Source organism: Pseudopodoces humilis, chromosome 17 (assembly GCF_049639895.1).
Source record: "Pseudopodoces humilis isolate 2021_Gansu_Grassland_sample_001 chromosome 17, ASM4963989v1, whole genome shotgun sequence".
In the NCBI taxonomy this organism is placed as follows: Eukaryota; Metazoa; Chordata; class Aves; order Passeriformes; family Paridae; genus Pseudopodoces; species Pseudopodoces humilis.
This window is the reverse complement of record NC_142216.1, coordinates 15,613,453-15,633,097: the sequence shown is the minus strand read 5'-3', so window position 1 is coordinate 15,633,097 and position 19,645 is coordinate 15,613,453. Positions and strand designations below refer to the sequence as shown.

General features: G+C 53.1%; 1 protein-coding gene across 1 annotated transcript; it reads right to left on the bottom strand.

The window, feature by feature from the left end:
• Positions 1 to 9,164: 9,164 nt before the first annotated feature.
• Positions 9,165 to 19,615, bottom strand: ZMAT2 (zinc finger matrin-type 2). The gene is made up of 6 exons (XM_005523440.3): positions 19,551 to 19,615; positions 15,637 to 15,730; positions 15,048 to 15,171; positions 13,956 to 14,029; positions 12,052 to 12,197; positions 9,165 to 10,604 (listed from the first exon to the last, which is right to left on the bottom strand). Exons 1-6 carry the CDS (start codon positions 19,566 to 19,568, stop codon positions 10,461 to 10,463), a joined length of 600 nt encoding a protein of 199 aa, XP_005523497.1. The 5' UTR covers positions 19,569 to 19,615; the 3' UTR covers positions 9,165 to 10,460.
• Between the last annotated feature and the right edge of the window lie 30 nt (positions 19,616 to 19,645).

Here is a 19,645-nt window from a genome sequence, read left to right as displayed (position 1 = left end):
TGCCTCTTGCACTTTCAAAGAGTTTAGGGCTCCCGGGGGCGGCGGGGGAGGGCCTTGCCCGGAGCTGCGGGGCCGAACCGCGGCCACCGGCAGTCGCTTAACCCTTTCTTTGCTGGTCCCCTCAAGGGGCTGCAATCCGGGTCCCGGGGCCACAGCAGAATCTGTTTACCGGAGGCGGACGCACCTGGGGAGGGGACCACCTTCGGGGAGGTCCCGTTAACGGCGGTGGGAGCTCCAGCGAGACCGATCGCTGCCCGGGGCACCGGTATTACCCCGCAGATGCTGCGTTCGTCCCCGCGGTAGATTAAGAGGAGCCCAGATCGCGGCTGCTGCCAAATCCCCCGACCGCGTCCCCCGCCGTGCCGGTCCTAACCTTTACCAGATGGTTAAGCCCCTCCAGACTTGATTACATTTCCCTGCACACCGTTTTCCTTGTAATGCGGAGTTTTTAATTACAGGAGCAGGGGGATTACAGCCCTGGATAAAGCTGAGCCCATCAGCGCGGAGGCACGGAGACCCCCCCTTCCTTCCCTGCGTCCTTCCCACCCCCGACACCCCGCTTGCCCACAGCCCCGCGTCCCAAATCCCGCTCCCCACCGGGCACCCCAGCGTCAGCCCCCTCGGGCTCTCGGGGCACGATCCTGCCCAGATACCCCAGGATCTGCCTCCCTACACCCCCAGAGGTGCCCCCACCGGGGGCACAAACTTTCCGCCCCCCGCGGAAGGCGAGGGGAAGGCGGGAGCAGAGCGAGCCTCGGGTCCCCCGCCGGCCCCCGGAGCGCGACAGACGGCGGCCCCCCGTCCCCTCCCCGCCCCGGTACCGCTCACGGTCCCTCCGCTGGCCGATCCGTTCTCCCCGCAGACCCGTCTCCAGCCGCCGCCGCACCCGGGCAGCTCCGTGAGTCGCCTCCCACCGTCGCCGTCCCCGGGGGTGCTCGGTAACGGGACGGGGCGGCCGCTGCCCCCGCCCCGCGGCTGCTCAGGGTGCGGATAATCCCCTAACGATCTAGTTAAAGGCTCGAAGGGGCTCGGAGCGGCTTTAGCCGGGCACTGATATTTCACCGCCTTTGTCTCTGCTTACCGGTCCCCGTTGGGAAGGGAACAGCCGGCCCCAACCGCTCCCCCCACCTTGCTCCCCACGGGGACCCGAGTGGGAAGCAGGATCCAGGGCGGACCGGGAGACGGGAGACGGGAGAAGGCAGGAGGCGGCGGAGCTGGAGGGGTTTGTCGAGCTGGGAAAAGGATTTGGTCCCTGCGAGTGCAGCGAGACCCACGCGGGACGTGCCGCGCTCGTGGGGCCGCCGGTCGGGGAGGAGGGCGGGCAGGGGAGAGCAGGTGGAAGGCGCGGAGCCCTCGGGGCACGCGTGGGCTCGGGCCGCTCACGGGTGGAATCGGGACGGCTCCCGGTAAATGAAGCCCAGCCTGCATTGGCAGCGCCGGTCACTGCCAGCCTGTCCCCCGCGCCATCTCCCACGCCAAGACCACCCCTGGCGGCGTCGTTGTCACCCCCACCCCGATCTGTTTCTTCCTAATCCCTCTCCAATCCCCGATTTGCGCCCCCCCTGCCCGCCACCCCCTCCTCCTCCTCCTTCCATCACCGCCCAGCCCTCCCGGGGCTGAGACCCCGGAGGTGGGATGGAGGGGGTGGCGCTCCTCCGGGACCCCCCTCGAGTGCTGCTCAGGCCACAGGGGGATGGAGGGTGGGGGTGAGACGGGACACAGAAATTTTCGGGGGTCTTATTTCAGTCCCTCCAGTCCTTCCTCCGTCTCCGACCAAACGCATTCTGCAAAATCATTGGAGCGGCTCTGGTCCTATTGTTTGATTTAGAGTAAAATATTCACCACCACCTCCTGCTCCCGCAGGTGCACCGGCAGGATCCAAGCTCCCCCCACTCCCTGCCCGGTCCTTCCCACCCTTCCTCAGCTCTGTTTGGTAATGCACCCCCCACCCCTGCACATCTTCATCACTGCACCCTTGAAGCAGGGGGGAACCGTGTCATGTCCCCCCTTGCTTCCCTCCCCTAAGGGAGATCAGAGGATAGTCCCATCCTGTTCCTTTTCCTCATCTCCCCAGACCTTGTAGTCTCTTCTAGCTTCCTTCCCAGACCCCACGATTCCAGGGGACCAAGGTCAAGAGGGGTGGGGGGATGGGAGGGGTTAGGGAGAACAGGTTTGTTCCAGGGATCCCTTTCCTGAAGGAAATAGCTCAGGCTGGGGGTGATGCAGAGAGGTGAGGAATCCAAAGAAGAGCTTTTTTGGGGGGGAACATAGCAGAGGAGGGTGAGCAGCAGGATGGGGAGGATGGAATGGGGACAGTGCACCGCTAACACCCCACTTCATACCCTGTAGATTTTAGGGCCCCTCTTGTGGTGCAGAAGAGTGTTCAGCTGCCAGCCCTGTTCTCTCAGGATGGGGGATCAGGCTGCGGCTAGGAGCTCATTTTTGGAAAATGCTGGAAGCTAGAAGGGGGTACGTCTCTCTGAGATGTCTTGGCACAGGCGGGCGGGTGGCCAGTTGCCGCGGGTCAGCACTGATGTGCCTTGGCAAGGCCAGCCAGAGAGATCAGGGTGGGACATAGCAGGAGATGCCGCAGGTTGAGCTGCCTTGGAAAAGTCATGCAGAGAGCAAAGAACTGGGGGGGAACCATCACTCAGCTGCCTGTGGGCACTAAACCTTCCCCAACCACCACTGTCACTCCATTTTCCTGCCTGCTGCGTTCTGGGGCAGCAGAAGGGGCTGCAAGAAACGCTGTCCCTGCCAGACCACACCGCCCTTCCCCCAGCTCCCCAGGGCGCCCGTCTGCCCAGCCGTGCATGTGGCTTCGCTGCTCCCTTCTCGCTCCAAGCGGGAGCAGTTATAGTTTGTGGTGCCCAGGAGGGCAAACACAGTGGAAGGGGGGGGTCTCCTGGTGGGAATGAGAGCAGCCCTGGCCCTGCAGCTGGGAAGTCACTCCAGGGTTGTTTCTGTAGGGTCAGGTGCTGGGGATTCGGTCTGTGAAACCACAATGTCTCTGCAGCAGGATGCCCTGACCAGTGCTCCTTCTGCTCCAAGGCTTTGCTTCTTACCTTCCCTTGGGAGGAAAAGCCATGCCCTGAAGGGGATGGTGGCAGTCTTGGTGTGTTTATCAGGGCTGGTGGGCACTCTGCTTGCCCTTGTGTGCTGGGATGTAAGATATGACACATGCCCATCTCCTTTCAGAAGTGCACAGGGACAGGATGAGAAAGTAGGGACAAGAGCTGGAGAAAGGAAATTCTTATTAAAGAAAAAAATCTTCACCATGAAGGTATCACAGGGACCAGAATGGGGCAGAGATTGTGATCCTGGAGATCCTCCAGAGCTGCCAAATCTAGCTCTGAGAATGGATGCCCCAGAGTCCTCCAGATGTCCCAACAGAAAAAAAAAAACCCTTGTGAACTTGGAAAGTCCCAGTCACTGAGCAGAGGTGAGTAGGTCACCAAGGCAAGGGGAAAAGCTGCCCAGAGAGCCCAGGCTTCCAGAGCACAGGTCCCAGGCTTGTCAGGAGCCACTTCACAGACACCATGCCCAGGGTTAGATGGAGCAATGAAGGATGTCAGGACTCTATTCCTGCTTGTCCATGGGCTTAGCTCTGCAAGGTGCTGGAGTTGATTATCACCCTCCTCTTCCTCTGCAGAGGTGCAGGAAGAACTTTTGCACCAGGCATAATGTGTTCATGAAGTTCCAGGGGGTTTGCAGGTGAGCAGATGTCACTGAGGTGACCAACTCAAGGCTCACTACTGGTAGAAGGCACTTGGCTCTCTTGGCCAGCCACACAGAGACAATTCCCCCAACCCCTTCGCCTGGGTCAGATGGAAACTGAAACAGGCTCAGCTCCAAGCAGACCCCCTGTAGCTGTCACCTCCTTTTGGGCATTTTCAGGACAGGGGGCCCAGTCCTGCTCAGCCTCTGAGGGAGGCAGTTCTGGATCCCTGTAGGACACAAACTTCAATGGCAGCTCAGGAGGCCAAGTGTCCCCTCCTGCTCTGGAGGGAGGGGGAATTCCTTGCAAATCCAAGCTTGCCAAAGGAGCTACTCTCATGGCTGGTGTCCTGTTCCACTTGAAGTAAGAGACTTGGGACCCAAAGCAAAAGAAGGGGAGTGTCCCCATTATCCTGAGAGCTGGGACTACTCATTTTGCTGTGGGCATCCTCTTCAAGGGTCTCCCTAAAATGTCCTGAGGGAATGTCTCCTTCCTGCTGGGAAGGATGAAGGAACAGTGAGCAGGTGGGCAACGGTGTGATGATTGCCTGGGGGAAAAGCAGAAGCTCTGTGAGAGAGGAGGTGACGCCTCTCCTCTGTCAGGCACCAGCATGACCGGTGTTGGAATATTATGCACAACATTTGTGCCTGAAGTTCTGAAAGGTCAAAAAACTGATTTAAGTCTTGGAACAATACCTTATGTGGAACTTCCTGAACTCTGTGGAGAAAGACACCTGAGGAGAAATGATGGTAGGGCCAGGGAGGTGTTACCAGGACGAAATGATTTGGACAGTTAGAAGGAATGCAGAGCCACGGCTTGAGCCTGACAGCTTGGTGTATTGGGCAGTGAGAAAGGACCAAGGTGTCAGGACTTTTGATGGTGTCTGTCTCTTTTGGTGTCCACAGATCCATGTGGAACAAAAGACTCCCAAGTTCCCCAGTGTATCATGATGAAGCGGGAAGACTGGACCTGGGAAGAGTGGTTCTGATTGATCCCACCTCCTCCAGCAGAGAAACCAGTGCAACTTTTCCGATGATGTTGAAGCTGGGACCCCAGTGAGGAGACCAAGGGGCAGAAGTTGGAGTGGATGTTTCCTCTCCCCAGACATCTTGCATCAACACCCAAACAAAAACTGTGCCTGTAGTTCATGTTGAAATCCCACATCCCTGGGGTAGGTTGGTGGTTTCAGAAGGGAAAGGCATGAAAAGGCATGTTCTCCTTTATCCCCATTTCTAAAATCCTAATTCTTCCAGTTCTGGACAGATATGGGCATGTTTTCTGCCTCCCTGTCCCTTCTTTGACTTCATTTTTCTGTCTCCATTCCCAGGATAGGGACCATCTCTACCATCCCACTCTCCCCTGGCCAGTGCCAGGGACTTTGTCTCCTTGAGACACACCCCACCATCCCCATCTTCTCCAGGGAGCATTGCAGATCCTCCAGGCCTCCCTTTTCTCCCCCACCAGCCCTACTTCTTTCCTCTCTGTCTGAGAGATCAGTCATCGAGGGTGTCAACGCACACGCACCCGACTCCCCCGGGAGGATGGGGAGCTGGAAGCTGGGGGTGGTGTTCTGCTGCGAGAAGGCAAAGCTGCCATCAGCAGCTGCTTTGATCTGGAGACAATTACAGACGAGTGTAGGACCCTGCTCCACTCAGCCAATAAATAATGGAATTTGTGTGTTGACACAGACAGATTTCCCCCAAACTGTCAGAGAAGGGGAGACGGAGTGAGTGAACGGGAGCCCGAGAGGCTGGAGGGAAAGGGAGAGAAGCAGGAAGGGGAAGGAATGAAGTGGGCCTGTGGGGAAACAGGGAGAAGGGGAAAAAAAAAGAAGTTTGGGAAGGCAACACTGATGAGGGGGAGCTGGGCAGGGAGGAGAAGGAGCCTAAGGAACACATATTTGTAGAGGGGAAGGAAAATCAAGACAGGAACTGTGGGTGGAAGGAGGGGGGGGGGGGGGAGTGCTGCATACGCAGCTGGAAGCAGAGGGAAAAAAAATCTGAAGGTGGAAAAGAAAGAGAAGGAGGAACAAAGGCATGGCAGTGTCCCCGGGGCTCCCCGGCTGCCTGGCAGATCACACGCTCTCCGAGCAGGGACCATATTCCCGCAGCCCTCCGCAGAGCGGCCCTGACCCCCCCGAGGCGCTCAGCACTGCGGAGCTGGCGATGGGGAGGCACGCATGAGTTGGTGAAATGGTGCCACTGGTGTGCAGCCAACAGCAGAAATTTGCTCTGAGATCACAAGTCCCTGAAAAACCTCCTGTGGATGCCCTGTCCCCATGCTCCCCCTGCTCCTCCCCATCTCCCTCTCCCTGCTCCCTCTCCAGCCTGGAGCTGTTTGTTCTCTGGCTGGTGATGGTTTTGTACTTCACTTACGACAAAGCAAAACCTCCCTTGAGCTCAGGAGCCCCACACCGAGCCCAGCAGAAACCGTTCATCCAGCAACCCTCCAACCTGGCTGCAGCAACAGACCTGACAGGCATGGGGGAGACACTGGGGTTATCTTCTTCCCCCCAGTTTGGAGCACTCAAGAGCCCCATTTGTTCCCTCTTGGCCCCATCTGTGGCCTGAGCTGGCTCAGCCCCAGAAATTGACTGTGTGGAGTATGGCCCAACTTGCCAAGGTCTCCAGGCCAAGCACCACTTCACTGTGGATGTCCCTGGCTCCCAGCTTGATCCTTTTTGCAAAAGCTGGCAACCAAGATTCCCATCCAAGCTCCAGATGGGAAGCAAATACCTCGCAGCCCAGGGATTCTCTCCTCTACAAATCTTCACCTCTCCCTGTCTCTGCCTTCCACCCTTTCCTCGACCAATACCCAGAGAAACTGTGGCTGCTCCATGCCTGGAAGTGTTCAAGGCCAGGTTCGACAGGGCTTGGAGAAGCCTGGTCTAGTGGAAGGTGTCCCTGCCCATGACAGGGTGCTGGAACTGGCTGATCTTCAAGATCCCTTCCAATCCAAACCATTCCAGGATCCTATGATTCCTATTCTCTTTTGCAGCAACCCCAGCCCAAATCAGGGATTGAACCTTTGCCCTTGCACAGATCAGATTCTCCCCTGGGGACACCTTATTGCCCCCACACAAGGAAGGCAGGACAGGATACAGACTGGGCCAAGCATTGACTGATCCTGGTGGCTCTCAAGACACAAGGTCTCCACAGATGGGAGGGGGCAGGAATACTGGAGTTGTGTGGGGTGGTGTCACAGCACTGATGGGACTGGTGGGAGCGTGGGACACCCAGGAGCCTGGACAGAGCAGGGGTTTGGTGGAACAAACTCCCAGCACCACTGTACCAGGTCAAAGCCAGGCAGGAGGGAGGATTTCCAGGGATATTGCCTATGGATGTTGTTTAGCTTTAACGCTGGCAAATGGCAGGAACGCTTGCCTAACTGGGGCAGCAGTAGCTTGTGGCCTGAGCAGTGGGAGGACTGGAGCTCCTGCCAAGCGCTTAAATCTTGCAGGATGTAAAACTGGTGTAAATTGCTGAAAAAACAGGTCTTTCTGCTAATAAAGTCAAAGGGAATGATTCAGTTAGCCCAGACAGGGTAACACACAGGGTCAGGCTGGGACCCCTTCTCCAGAATCACCTCAGGTCTCTGGTCCCAGTCATTTTACTGGGATAGTGGGAATACTGCTGCTGCTCCTCTAGTCCCAAGCAGGATGCATAGAGGGTGAGGGGAATATGGATCAGCAGGAGAGGGCAGGGCTGAGGAACCACTGTCCAGAAGCATTCCAGGGTGCCCAGAAAGGAAAGAAAGAAGAGCAGCTGGTTATTTGTGCTCAGCCCCTCCACAAGGTCTCATCTCAGGATGAGGCCAGGGAAGATGTCTGGGAGCGAGGAAGTGGAGGTGGCAAGACAGATCTATGGTTTTCTGGAGTCTGCTGTGATGCTCAAGTACTTCTCCAAACACAGCCACCAATATTTAGTAGGATGGAGATGAGGGAGGCCAGCTCAAGCTGAGCACAGTCCCCAGCCTTCCTTCCAGGTCCTCCAAGCCACAGGTCATGAGGAACTTGCACCTCTGCCCAGGCACTGGGAACAAGCACCAAGCTGGCTCCAGGCACCTCAAAAGCTTTTTCACATTGAGAGCAGGCAGGACATCCCAGCCTGGATGAGCAAACCATACAAAACATCTCTCCTTACTCCACCAGATCCCAGTTTTAACTGGAAGAGCTGATGAGAACCAGTAGGGACAGAGCACCCTGGCCTTGTTCACTGGTGAAGAGAAGGAAGGGAGCTGCAAAGCTGGGTAAAAGTAAAACCCCAAGTAAAACCCCCAAGTCTTGACCCATATGGGTACATCCAGCACCTTAAATTCAACATGGAGATGGTGAATGCTAACAAGGAGTCATGGAGAACCACTGCTCCAGCACTGGGGGCTGAGAGACAAGGGTTAACATCTCGCTAAGCAGTGGTGGAAGCAAAGGGTTAACATGGTTGGTACAGGGAATGTTATCTGTCTCTTCTCTAAATATTATTTCCTCCCATGAAACCAGCTTTTCATCCTTGGCTAGAGGCAGCTCCCGCTGCTGGGAATCCAGCAGGAGCTTGTATCTGCTGCCACACACACCACTGCTCCCAGCAAGCTGCCGAGACAAAGAGCTGCGCTCCCCTGGCGCGAGCAGCCCCAGCATGGGGAGCTGGGGCTGGGGCTTTGGCCCCCAGGGTGCAGGTGGCCTCGGGATGGGCTCGAGGATGACAGGCTTTACACCAAAGAGGAATCTTGTTATTGAAAGCACTGCACTGTGGAGGGATTTCCTCCCTGTCGGGCAGGGACCAGGAGCAGCAGGCAGGGACAGGCAGGGCCCAGTGGCAGGAGGCTGTGCAAACCTCATCACCGCCCCAGGAAGGTTTCTGTGGGGCTGCTCATTTCACACCTCGCCCCTTGGGTGTGCCAAGATGGACAAGAACATCAGGATACACCTGATGGAAAGCCAAGACAGCAGTCACTGGCTCCAAGGTCACAAGCTGGAAAAGTGGGGGGGTGCAGGGCAGCCTCTGCCCCCTTCTCAGCAGTGCATTTAGGGGCTGGGTGTCTGCAAAGCTGGTGGCTGGAATAAAATGGCTGCTGCTAAATCTTCTCTGAAACATCCTAAACTTTTAATGTGTATGAAACCACGGCAGCATCCCTTTCGCACCCCGGAGGGCACAACGGCGCGAGCGTCTCCGCTCTCCCATTCAGCCAGAGCCACGTGCTGCAGCCTGAACAGCGCTAGGAACGTGGCTGGAATGAAAGTCTCCCTCCCAGCCCGTGTGCTCAGAGAGCCAAAGTCAAAGGATTGCCAAGTTAAAAGGGTCAAACCTCCAAGGACAGCTGTATCTGACTGGCTATATATCATTTCAATAGCATCTTCAACGGGGATTATAATCTGAATTGAAGCGGAAAGACCTGAGGCAATGAAGCTGTCAGCAGGCTAAGATTAAGGAATTAAAACAGCAGCACAACATTACAGGATTTGTTCTAGATGTATTAGAAAGAGCAGGCTAAACACTGCAGCCTTCCCCAGGCTGGAAATTTCATACGAGCACGGAGAAGGGCAAGCGCAAGGATTTCATCAATATACATAAAAAGAGAGAGGAGAGCGAGACAGAGCTACGAAAACCCAGCCATGCAAAATATAAATCCTAACTGCAGACGGAAATGAGTCACACAAGGTTTGACTGAGGTAAATAAAAGCAGAAATGAAGTGGATTTAGGGGAAGGCAGAGGTGAAAAGACACTGACAGCCAGTAGACAGGAAAAAAATGGCCATTAATATACTAAGGCTGGTAAAACTGGAACACAGCCCAGCCTGTCTTGGACTGCCTGATGGGAATGCAGGTCCCCAGCCCTGAACTCCCCCTTCCATATTCTTACACCCATCTCCAGAATTACTTAAAAAAGTCAAGAATTATGGCAATGATCTGCCTTGGGCAGCTGGGAGCTGAGCCAGGAGAGGAAGGCACACACCTCACCTCTGCCACCACTGGGGTCCCCAGAAGGCCACCCCAGCTCTGTGCTGCTGGGAGACACCAGCAGCTCTTCTCGGTGGGAAACAGAAGCTCTCAAAATAAACAAGGCATCAAACCTCCACCAAAGGGCCCATTAAAACATTCCATTTATTTCTGGCAAATTGTACTCAACTTTTTCTCACTGGCTCTATCCTACACCAGTCATGGGGAGAAATTTTTCCCCTACCTTAATTATGGGATAAAACACAAAGAAAGGGAGGCAAGTCTCCCTTGCAGACAAAACACACAGGAAAATTTCAGCAACCCAGACTCCATGCAGCCACCAGCCCTGCTCAGCACAAGCCATAAAGATGCACCTCTCACACTGCTTGCTGCGGCACATTTCCTTCATTATGAGCCTAAAAGCAACTGAATTCCTCTCAGCATCTCAAACACAGCTTGGGTGACAAGTAGGGCCTGGTTGACAACTAGATTAATCCTGAACCAGGCCACCTGTGCAGAATGTGCACTTTACTGACAAAAAAAATGTACCCAACAGAGCACTTCCCTGCACACACACGGCCACAGAGCAGCTGAGCAGCCAGATCTAGGACACAGAAGGAGAAGGGAAGCTAATGAGAGGCAGAGCTTGATCTGCAGCACAGGTAGAGCATGGAATCGCTTTTCAATTCTTCCAGCCAACTTCTACTGGGAGATTTACATACAAGTCCTCAATCAAGTCTTTGAAGAGTTATCCAGAGTTCCCTGGGTAAAAACAAAGTGTTTAGAGAAAGAGGAGAGTCCAGAGCTGCTCAGTGGTTCTTTTTGGTTGAGCCAAAACCAGAGAAACCCATCACAGCTGCCATTTCATCATCCTCTTCAAAGGTCAAATCTTCCTCCGCCCGCCTCTTCTTCTCTCTCTGCTTCTCCTTCTTGTAGGCTTTGGCCTTCTCCTCCTGCAGCAAGGGACACAACAGCAAAACAATTTGCACCTCCTGAGCTGAAGGAGTTTTGAGACACCAGGTACTGCACAATTAACACAGATCCTGCCCACTGTAGCCAAGCTGTACCTGAGGAAACAAACAGCAGAAATCCTGACCTGCAGCCTTCAAGGACAAAGTTCACCAGTGAATCTCAGGCCAAGAGCAGAGCCACACACACAAATAGACAAAATGAAGCATTATCAAACCTTCTCTTCTGAGCAAACATCACAAGTTTTGCCTGGAATCGAGGCTGAGTCAAGCAGGAGCTGGTTTGAAAGCAAGAGGCCATCCCTTGTCCGATGCTTCATGCCAGTGACTGTGATGCCTGCTGGCTCTCAGCCTGGCAGAGTGACAGCTGCTCACTGGAACAGAAGCTGAAGCTCTGAGCAGCTTTGAGGGGGGCTTTGGCATCAAAGAGTTTGCACTGCTCTAATCAAAGTGTTTTGCTCTGTGAGGATCACGAGCCCTGGAACAGAGCCAGGTTTGTACTGGGTGACACCGAAGCATGGCTTCAGCTCCCAACTTAGCAACTGCTCCCACCATTCTCATCACCGTTTGCTGTGCTCCTGAACACAGCCATGCCCTGGAGAAAGCTACACCAGGAGTTGCTGCTGATTTCCTTCTTGCCATCCATTGAGTGGCAGCAGCTTTTCAACCAACAGCACTCCCTTTGGTGCTGGGGCACCTCCCTCCCATTCCCCAAACAGATGGGGCCCACAGCACCACAGCCTGCCTGAGAGCAGAGCATGGGGCTGCTCAACACCCCAAAGAGCTCCCCTGTGGTGAAGCAAAGCTCAGGGCTTGGGCAGGGAGACTCAGAAACAGGCAGGAATTTGTAACCTTGGGTTATGTGGCTGCTGATAGAGGAGAAGGACCCACAGAAGCTTCTCAGCTGTCAGAACTTTGTTGGGTCTTCAAATAATTGATTTTCATGTTTACTAACACCTAAGCCCCAGCTTGAGAGAGATCTGCTGTCTTTTATCACCTCCTCGCACATCTTGCACCACAGCACACCATTCACAAAGCCCTTCTGCACTCGAAGAGGCCACACAGAAGCAAGTGCCCTGTGGAAGGGGATTCCAGCAATCCTAAGAGCTGTGGAAGATAATGGATGAAGATGCAGATCCACTACCAGACCACACAAGTTCCAACACAAGTGGGAGACAAAAAACGGACTTGTGCTGCTCTCAGTGGAACTCTGAACCATCAAAAGTTATTCTCACACAGAAAGAGGGGAAAAGGGTTTCCAGGAACAGGAATACAATCTCTTCAAAAGCAGAAAAACAAACCCCACTCATAGGAGCAGATAAGAAGCCTATGCTACCAACAACACTTGGTAGCATGGAACAAGAGTAAGAACCAGGGTTCATTTCCTCTGAAAAAAAATTTCTTTGCTTCCTCAGTTGCTGCCCAGACTCACCTCCTCACGGAGTTCCTTCATCCTCTCCTCAAAGTCATAATCCTTCTGCTTCTCCTCCATCTTCTTCTTGTTCACCTCAAAGCGCTTCTTCACCTGGTCCAGTGTGGAACGCTCCACCCGCATGGACATGCCCAGATTCCTCTGGTCTGGAGAACAGCAGTGGAATTGGCAGTGTTCAGCAACACTTCAGTGTTCTGCACAAAGTCTCCATCCCTGATCCCAATTTAAACAGCACAGCACCACCCTCCAGCTTGTCATCCCCCTCAAAGCACCTTCCAGGGCCAGACTAAGGACTTCTTAAGGTTGTGGAGGTGGGCTTTAGGGGGATACCATAACCCACACAAGCAGTGGCCACAACAATCCAAACACTGCTTGTAACAAGAACACAGACTATTCTTTAAAGGTTCCTTATTTGGATGCTCCCTGTCATGTTGGTGCTCTGATGCTTCAGGAAATTTAATCTTGGACCAGTGGAATAAAAAAAGGGTTAGAGTGTTGAAAAAGGAGCCAGAATAAAACTGACAGGCTGGCATCTCTCAGCTGTGGGCGATGCTAAACAAGACATGAGTGGCACTCGGAGATCCTGATTACACAGGACATTCCTAGCTAAAGCAGAGAATATAAAGTCAGGCCTCTGATTCAGTGGCTCTTCAGAACAGATTCACAGTTTGTCACTTCTGGGTAAGCCTATGCTGATGGAGCTCCCCCAGAAATGTCTCCAACCCACATTCCTGAGTGGATCCAAACAGCCTGTTCACTCCAGCAGTCCTGCACAGGTTTGTCCCACGGATGCAGCAGCACTTGGAAGCTTAAACTACACACCAGGAATTAGTAAAAAGGCTGCCAAGAATAAGCAGGTTTGAGCCAGATTTATTGACTGATTTAAAAGTTCCCAGACATACTAAGGTAAAGTGCAACCAGCCACTTTCCAAACCCAGCTCAACCCTACAACTCATGCCCATCCACACAGCCACACCAGGATTTTTGATTCCAGATTCTCTCATATGAACCTCTTGCTCATCTTCCAGCATTTCAAACAAGGCAGCTTGGCACCTTCCTCTCATTCACATAAATCACAAGTTTTTAAAACACTGTGTTTTCTTTCCTGAGCTACAGAAAACTAGTCCTTAGGTTTCTTCTGAGCCTCCTGTTCTCAAACAGCCTCGTGTGCAGGTCTGGAGCACACACATCCCTGTCTTTTTGTAAAAGGGTGATTTTCTGGCTTCCACAAGGGGCCAAAAACACCTTCATGAGCAGGAACAACATGCAAAGTGTGTCAGTCTGTCCTGCTGCTCCTTTACTTTCTCTGCATTCCCCACTCTCTGAACATTCAAGGAGAAGTAATATCCACAGTCAGATCAACAAGGGCACAGTCCTGATCCATACTATGGAAATCAGGAATCAGCCGGTTCTGAGCTTTATACTCAACTTCTACAAAGAGAAATTTCTGATCCAAAAATGGGCTACTCCCAGACCTTTTACTTATCTAAGTACTTCTTTACAGATTCAGCACTGTAAAAAGCCTCTCTCCAGATTTACAGAGGAGACATCATGATTTGGGGGGTGGACTAGATGACCTCTGAGAGTCCCTTCCAACCCAAACTATTCTAGAATTTTCTGACCCTGGGTTTCTCACAGCACTGACATGATGGATGGGGAAAATATGTCCACCAAGCAGAGTACACCAATCAGTGTTTCTTCCGTGAAGGTGGTCCAGCACTCTGGAAGGTGTCAGGAGATAGGGGCAACACCTCCACAGCTCTCATGATGAGCTTCTACATCGTGATCTCCTAAGCTCCCTGATCCATGGATAAGTGTTCAGCCCTCAGATATGTGTGATGCACAAAAGGAACAGCCCCTCCAACTCAACCAACCCTCCAATGAGGCAAAGAAATGGTCCTTACGTTTTTTGCCATTGATGTGATCCAAGAAGTTGATGGAATCTTTCACCACACAGTCACATACGTTACAGTAATACCTGTCAGGAGAGACAGAAAAAATAAACCCCAAAGAATGACACAAAGCTCAACCCACAGAATGGATATTTGACACAATCTGCATGTCACTGGGGATTCAGGACATTTCTCCAAGACAAGAGGGCCCCAGTGAAGAGCAAGGGCAAGGCCACACCCAATGGACAGGGCTCCCATGGAGGTACTGACCCTTATACCAACACCCCTCTGACATGACATAAACCAAATTCTGAGCTGCTCTGCAAGATACAAGCCACAGCATTTTCCCCTTCCAGTCACACTCCATTGGGTGGGATGGACTTTGTGGCACAGCCTGCCCTCCCCAAGGCAGAGCTGGCCAGCAGCCCATGTTTCCACTCCACAGCCTCTCACCTGGCTGCCAGGTAAGTGCTACCATCTCTATCACCTGCCAGTGCAACTCCCTGATGAGCACAGCTGTGCTTTCTGCCCACCTTAAGAGCTGCTGCAGAAGTCCAGCCAGGGGCTGAACCATCATCCCTGGATGCTGGTCAGGGCTGCACATCTCCCTGGCGACACAGGGTCACTCCACAAACTCAACACATTATTTTCATGCTTTTGATAGCTTAGGGTGAGCTCAGAACCCTTTCAGACTTTGGTGGAACACAATTCACACAAACAGTGGCCAAACACCATTCCTAACAACAGCATTTGGATGTTTCTCCCATTCCCAGTGCAGATACCCAAATCAGCAGCAGTCCTGGTTTCAAGGCAAGCAGGTCTGGTTAAAGATACCTAAGCAGGCAGCAGAGATCTCCCTCTGTTGATCCTACAGGTGGGAAACACTGATACCAAGGAATAATTTCCAAAGGGGCTCAGCTTGCTGGGTCTCTTCCATATGTTACCCAAGGAGACACAGTTTAGGTGTAGAAAAATGCAGCCCCACCCCAGGCTCCAAACACAGAAGGACAGCAGCTCCTGGTGCCCTCTGAGGGGTCCCTGCTGTGTCACAGCTTCCCAGTCTAACCAGCATGACTCTGAGACTTCAATAAGATCACAACCTACCCTCCCATCTCTGACTGAGGGGTAGTTTTGGTGATGACAATGGTTTTGCCCAGCTTGGATTCCAGGTCCACTTTGTAGTCTCGGTGCCGCAGAAGTTCCCTTTTGACAGGCTGAGCTGGTTTGCCTAAAATATAAACAAAAGGTCAAACTTGACATGCTGGATTTCAAATTCCCCTTGGTGCAGAGGTACCTGCTGGGTATCTGGGACTACCTGATCCATGCAGAAAATGCACCTTTGTTTTTAAATCAGTACAGGATATAATTTCCTCCTCACTGGTTCCTATTAGAACCAGGTACATACATCTCTGAGGTATTGCCAGCTCTGTCTTGAGTCATATTCTGAGATCTTGTTTCCAGCAACTGACTGTTCCCCTCCTTCCCCAAACAAGAGTCAGCCCCTCAAAGGTTCTCAGTAATTTCTTTAGACCAAAAAATATACTCAGTGGCAAACAAAAGAGAAAGGGTAGAAGCAAGCCAGCTCTTTCCCTTTGGGATTTGACTTTTCACTGCTCTCCCTCCCAAATTCTAAGGGTTTGGGAGCCTCACTGCCAATCCAGCACAGCTTGCCTGGAGCCAGCACACTACCCACCATCTTTCTTTTCTCTCTCCTCTGTGAGCCGCTTCTCTGCGAGTTTCTCATATTCATCCTTGTCCCACTTCCGGCGGAAGTCCAGGTTCTTAGTCTGGGAGGAAAACAAAGTTCATTAACATTTATTATACAGTCTGATCACCTCTGAGGGGAAACAGAGGTGGAATCACTTGGCCTGTGAGGCCAGTGCAGTAAATTAGGAGAATTATATCCCCCTGTCCTCTGTTTTTCATCCAGGAATTATGGATGTGGTTTAAGATCATCACTCTCAGCACGCCTCTAGCGTGAATAATTTCAGAGCACTAAAAGAAGAAATGAGTTGATCTTAACAGCTCCTGAGATGATCATCCAGGCTTTTGCCTTGAAAATCAGATTCAGATGGGATTGAAACTGATGGATCTCAGACCTGGGAAGTGCCCCCTGACAAACACAGCAGTAGGAATACAGGGGTCCTCAAAACCCCTACTTTGACTCTTCCAGAAGTCAAAAGAATCCAAGCTGCAATGTCAAACAAAGAAGCTGTGAAACAGCCTGAGCTACAGAGAGTGTGATTACACTGCAGGAGCAGGGAAGGCTGTGCCTGTCTGCTCTCAGCAGTGTCTACGTGTTGCAGGCATCAAAGTGCCGAGCTTGCCATGAAATCACAGGCACCAGTGCAGGATTTCCAAGTGAGCACATGTACAAGCAAACCAGAACAAGCTCTGAAACCCTCTCCATCAAGGCAGGGCTTCGAGGTAGCAGGGAAGCACCTGTACAAAATCCACAGGTTTTGCTGTCCTGATCCTGCAGCTTTACATTGGGAAGGGCAGAAACACCTCCAAGGCTTGCTGGCCCTTTGGGAGCTCCACAGAATTATCTGGCAGTGGCAGGACACTTTAATAGAATCCTGGAATGGTTTGAGTTGAAAGGACCCTAAAGATCGTCTTGTTCCACATCCCCTACCACAGGTAGGGAGACACCTTCCACTATCCCAGGTTGCTCCAAGCCCTGTCCAACCTGGCCTTGAACACTTCCAGGGATGGGGCAGCCACAGCTTCTCTGGGAAACCTGTGCTGGGCCCTCACCACTAGCAGAGGGAAGAATTTCTTCCCAGTATCCCATCTAACCCTGCCCTCTGGCAGTGGGAAGCCATTCCCCCTTGTCCTGTCACTCCATGCCCTTGTTCAAAGTTCTCATCCAGCTCTCCTGGAGCCCCTTTAGGCACTGGAAGGTGCTCCAAGGTCTCCCTGGACAGAGATTGGTGTTCAGTCTTCCCTAGGCTGAACACCCCCAGCTCTCTATCTCCACAGCAGAGGGGCAACAGCCCTTGGAGCACGTCCATGGCCTCCTCTGGGCTCACTCTACCAGGTCCATGTCTTTCCTATGCTGGAGCCCTAGAGCTGGCCACAGCATGTGCATGAAGACAGGCTGAATTCAGGTGAAGCTGGCATTGAAGAATACAGGTGGCTTTTTTGGGTGGATTTCTCTCAGTCGCCAGTGCTGAGGGCAGAAGTGATCAGACAAGAATTCCTATTCCACTCACATCCACTCTGACCAACCCAGCTCATGCTCTTCCCAGCATTTTCCCCATCTGCAGCTCAGGCCCCTACACCAGTCACGGTTTCACTCAGCCACTTTTCCTGAATTTCCTGAGCAGATAACCCTGCTTTGGATAGAGCTGCATTTCCCTCAGCGTGGCAGGGAGAGCTTCTCAGTTTCACATTAAAGAAAGGACAAGATGTATTTAAAAACACCTCTGGGGGAGAAGGACCCCCCCACACACACACCCCACCACCTTCTCCGTTCAGCCAAATCAAGAATCCAATCACAATCCAAAGGACACAAATCCCATTTGGAGCTACAGCAGCAGCACAGCCATTTAAAGTTCTCTCCTCTGGCAATCCTTCAAATGGAACGAACAACTACTGATAGGGATGAAAATGCCTTGGGGAGGCGTAGAAAAATTCTCATTTATTCCCAGAGCTTCTTAAGCACTTTAAGGATGTCGTAACAGGTTTTATTAACCACCCTGAGCAAAAGAAAAGAAAATATCACTGAGTGTAAATTAATGTTTGGGGGTATTTTCCAGACTCTCCTGCATGCCAGGCATTATCACAAATTGTAGCTGGTGGGAGCCTGCAGAGGGGGAGGTTTATTAGCTACTTCTCTCTCCTGTTGCAATAAAAGGAAAAGAGTCTTTTGCAGCTCTTTTACCAATCTGCCTCATCCAGGCGTGGGGAAAGAAATTAAACTAAACTGCGTGACAAGATCTTGGTTCGACAATATTTGAAGGGATGTTTCTGAATTGCTCTGGTGGAGGCAAGGGGGCTGCAAGCCCCCCAAATCTTCATCTCAGAGCTGTTTTGGGTGACAGAGAATATTTCCCAAATTTATAACAATGATTAATAACCAGAAGTGCCCCACAGCCTCCTGTTCCCTCTGGACATGGACACCAGTGATGAACCCAGTATCAGCACCAAAGCCTGTTAATACAGGAGTCTCAAGCCAGGCTCAATCCAACAGGAATTCTCAGCTGGCAGCTGACAATGAGCCACAGGCACCACCTCCCTCACAGGCAGACATCCTGCTCCTGACCTCTCCCACTTCATGGAATCAATCCTGGAATGGTTTGGATTGGAAGGAACCTTGAAGGTCAGCCAATCCCACCCCCTGCCAAGGGTAGGGACACCTTTCAGTATCCCAGGTTGCTCCAAGCCCCAGTCAACCTGGCCTTGAACATTTCCAGGGATGGGGCAGCCACAGCTTCTCTGGGCAGTGCCAGTGCCTCACTTCTCAGTAAGTGGCTCCAGGAAGGAAAGATGGGCCAGAACCCCTCAAAAAATACAGCCCCTGTGCTGCTGACAGCTTTGGGATTTCACTGGAGGTGTTCAAACAGCCTGGCTGTCCAGCATCTACCTTACCCATCCCATTTCAACACTCACAGAATCATTTAGGTTGGAAAAAACCTCCAAAATCATCAAATCCAAGCTGTGACAGATCCCCACCTTGTCACTCAGTCCAGAGCACTGAGTGACACATCCAGTCAGTCCCTGAACACTTCCAGGGATGGTGACTCCACCACCTCCCTGGACAGCCCCCTCTGGGAAAAAATTCCTTGTGATTTCCAACCTAAACCTCCCCTACTCCAACTTTTGTGGCTGTTTCATCTCATCCCGTCGCTGATTGTCTGGGAGGAGAGCCCAACCCACACCTGGCTGCACCCTCCTGTCAGGGAGTTGCAGAGATGTTTCTCCATCAGGACAGGAAAAAGGCAACCCTTTCCCAGGGTAGGGAAGGGAAGAAGCCACCTGCATGAGCCATCACCCAGCCCCTGGAGATGGGCGGGGGTCCCTCCCAGGGGGCTGGAGGTGGGTGGGCACCTCCACCCCGAGGCTGAGGCAGCTCAATCTCCTCATGCCCGTCTGGGACAGGCGGAGATCTGCCCCTAAGATGGGAGAATAACAAGAGCATTGCGATTGGAAAAGTCCTGAGATCATCGAGTCCAACCAATGCCTCAACACCACCATGTGAACTAGAGCCACATTGACCACGTTCTGTCCCGTCTTAAACACCTCCAGGGACGGCGATTGCACGTCTTGGCTGGTGGGTGGGATCGCGGTGGGGCCACCGCACTTCCAGCCCTGAAGGTATCGGGGCGTCTCAGGGGAACCCCAACCTCCCACCGCCCACACAGAGAGATGTAAAGAGCAGGGATGAGCCCCCTCCCGCCCCACATACACCCGCCCATCGCGGCACCCCCGGCCCCGCCACATCCCTCATCCCGCGGCCTGGCAGCGGCCCCGAGCGCAGCGCGGCGGGGCCCTGTCCCCGGCCCTGCCATGCCCGGTAGGAGCACCGGGGGCGGCCGAGCGGCCGGCAGCCCACACTCCGAGGGCAGCCCACACTCCGAGGGCAGCCCCAGCGGCAGCACCTACCCCGCTGCCCGACGCCATGGCGAGCTGAGGGCACAGCACCGGGAACTGTCGCGCGGCGCCGTAAAGCGCGACCGCCCGCGCAGTCACGTGCCCCG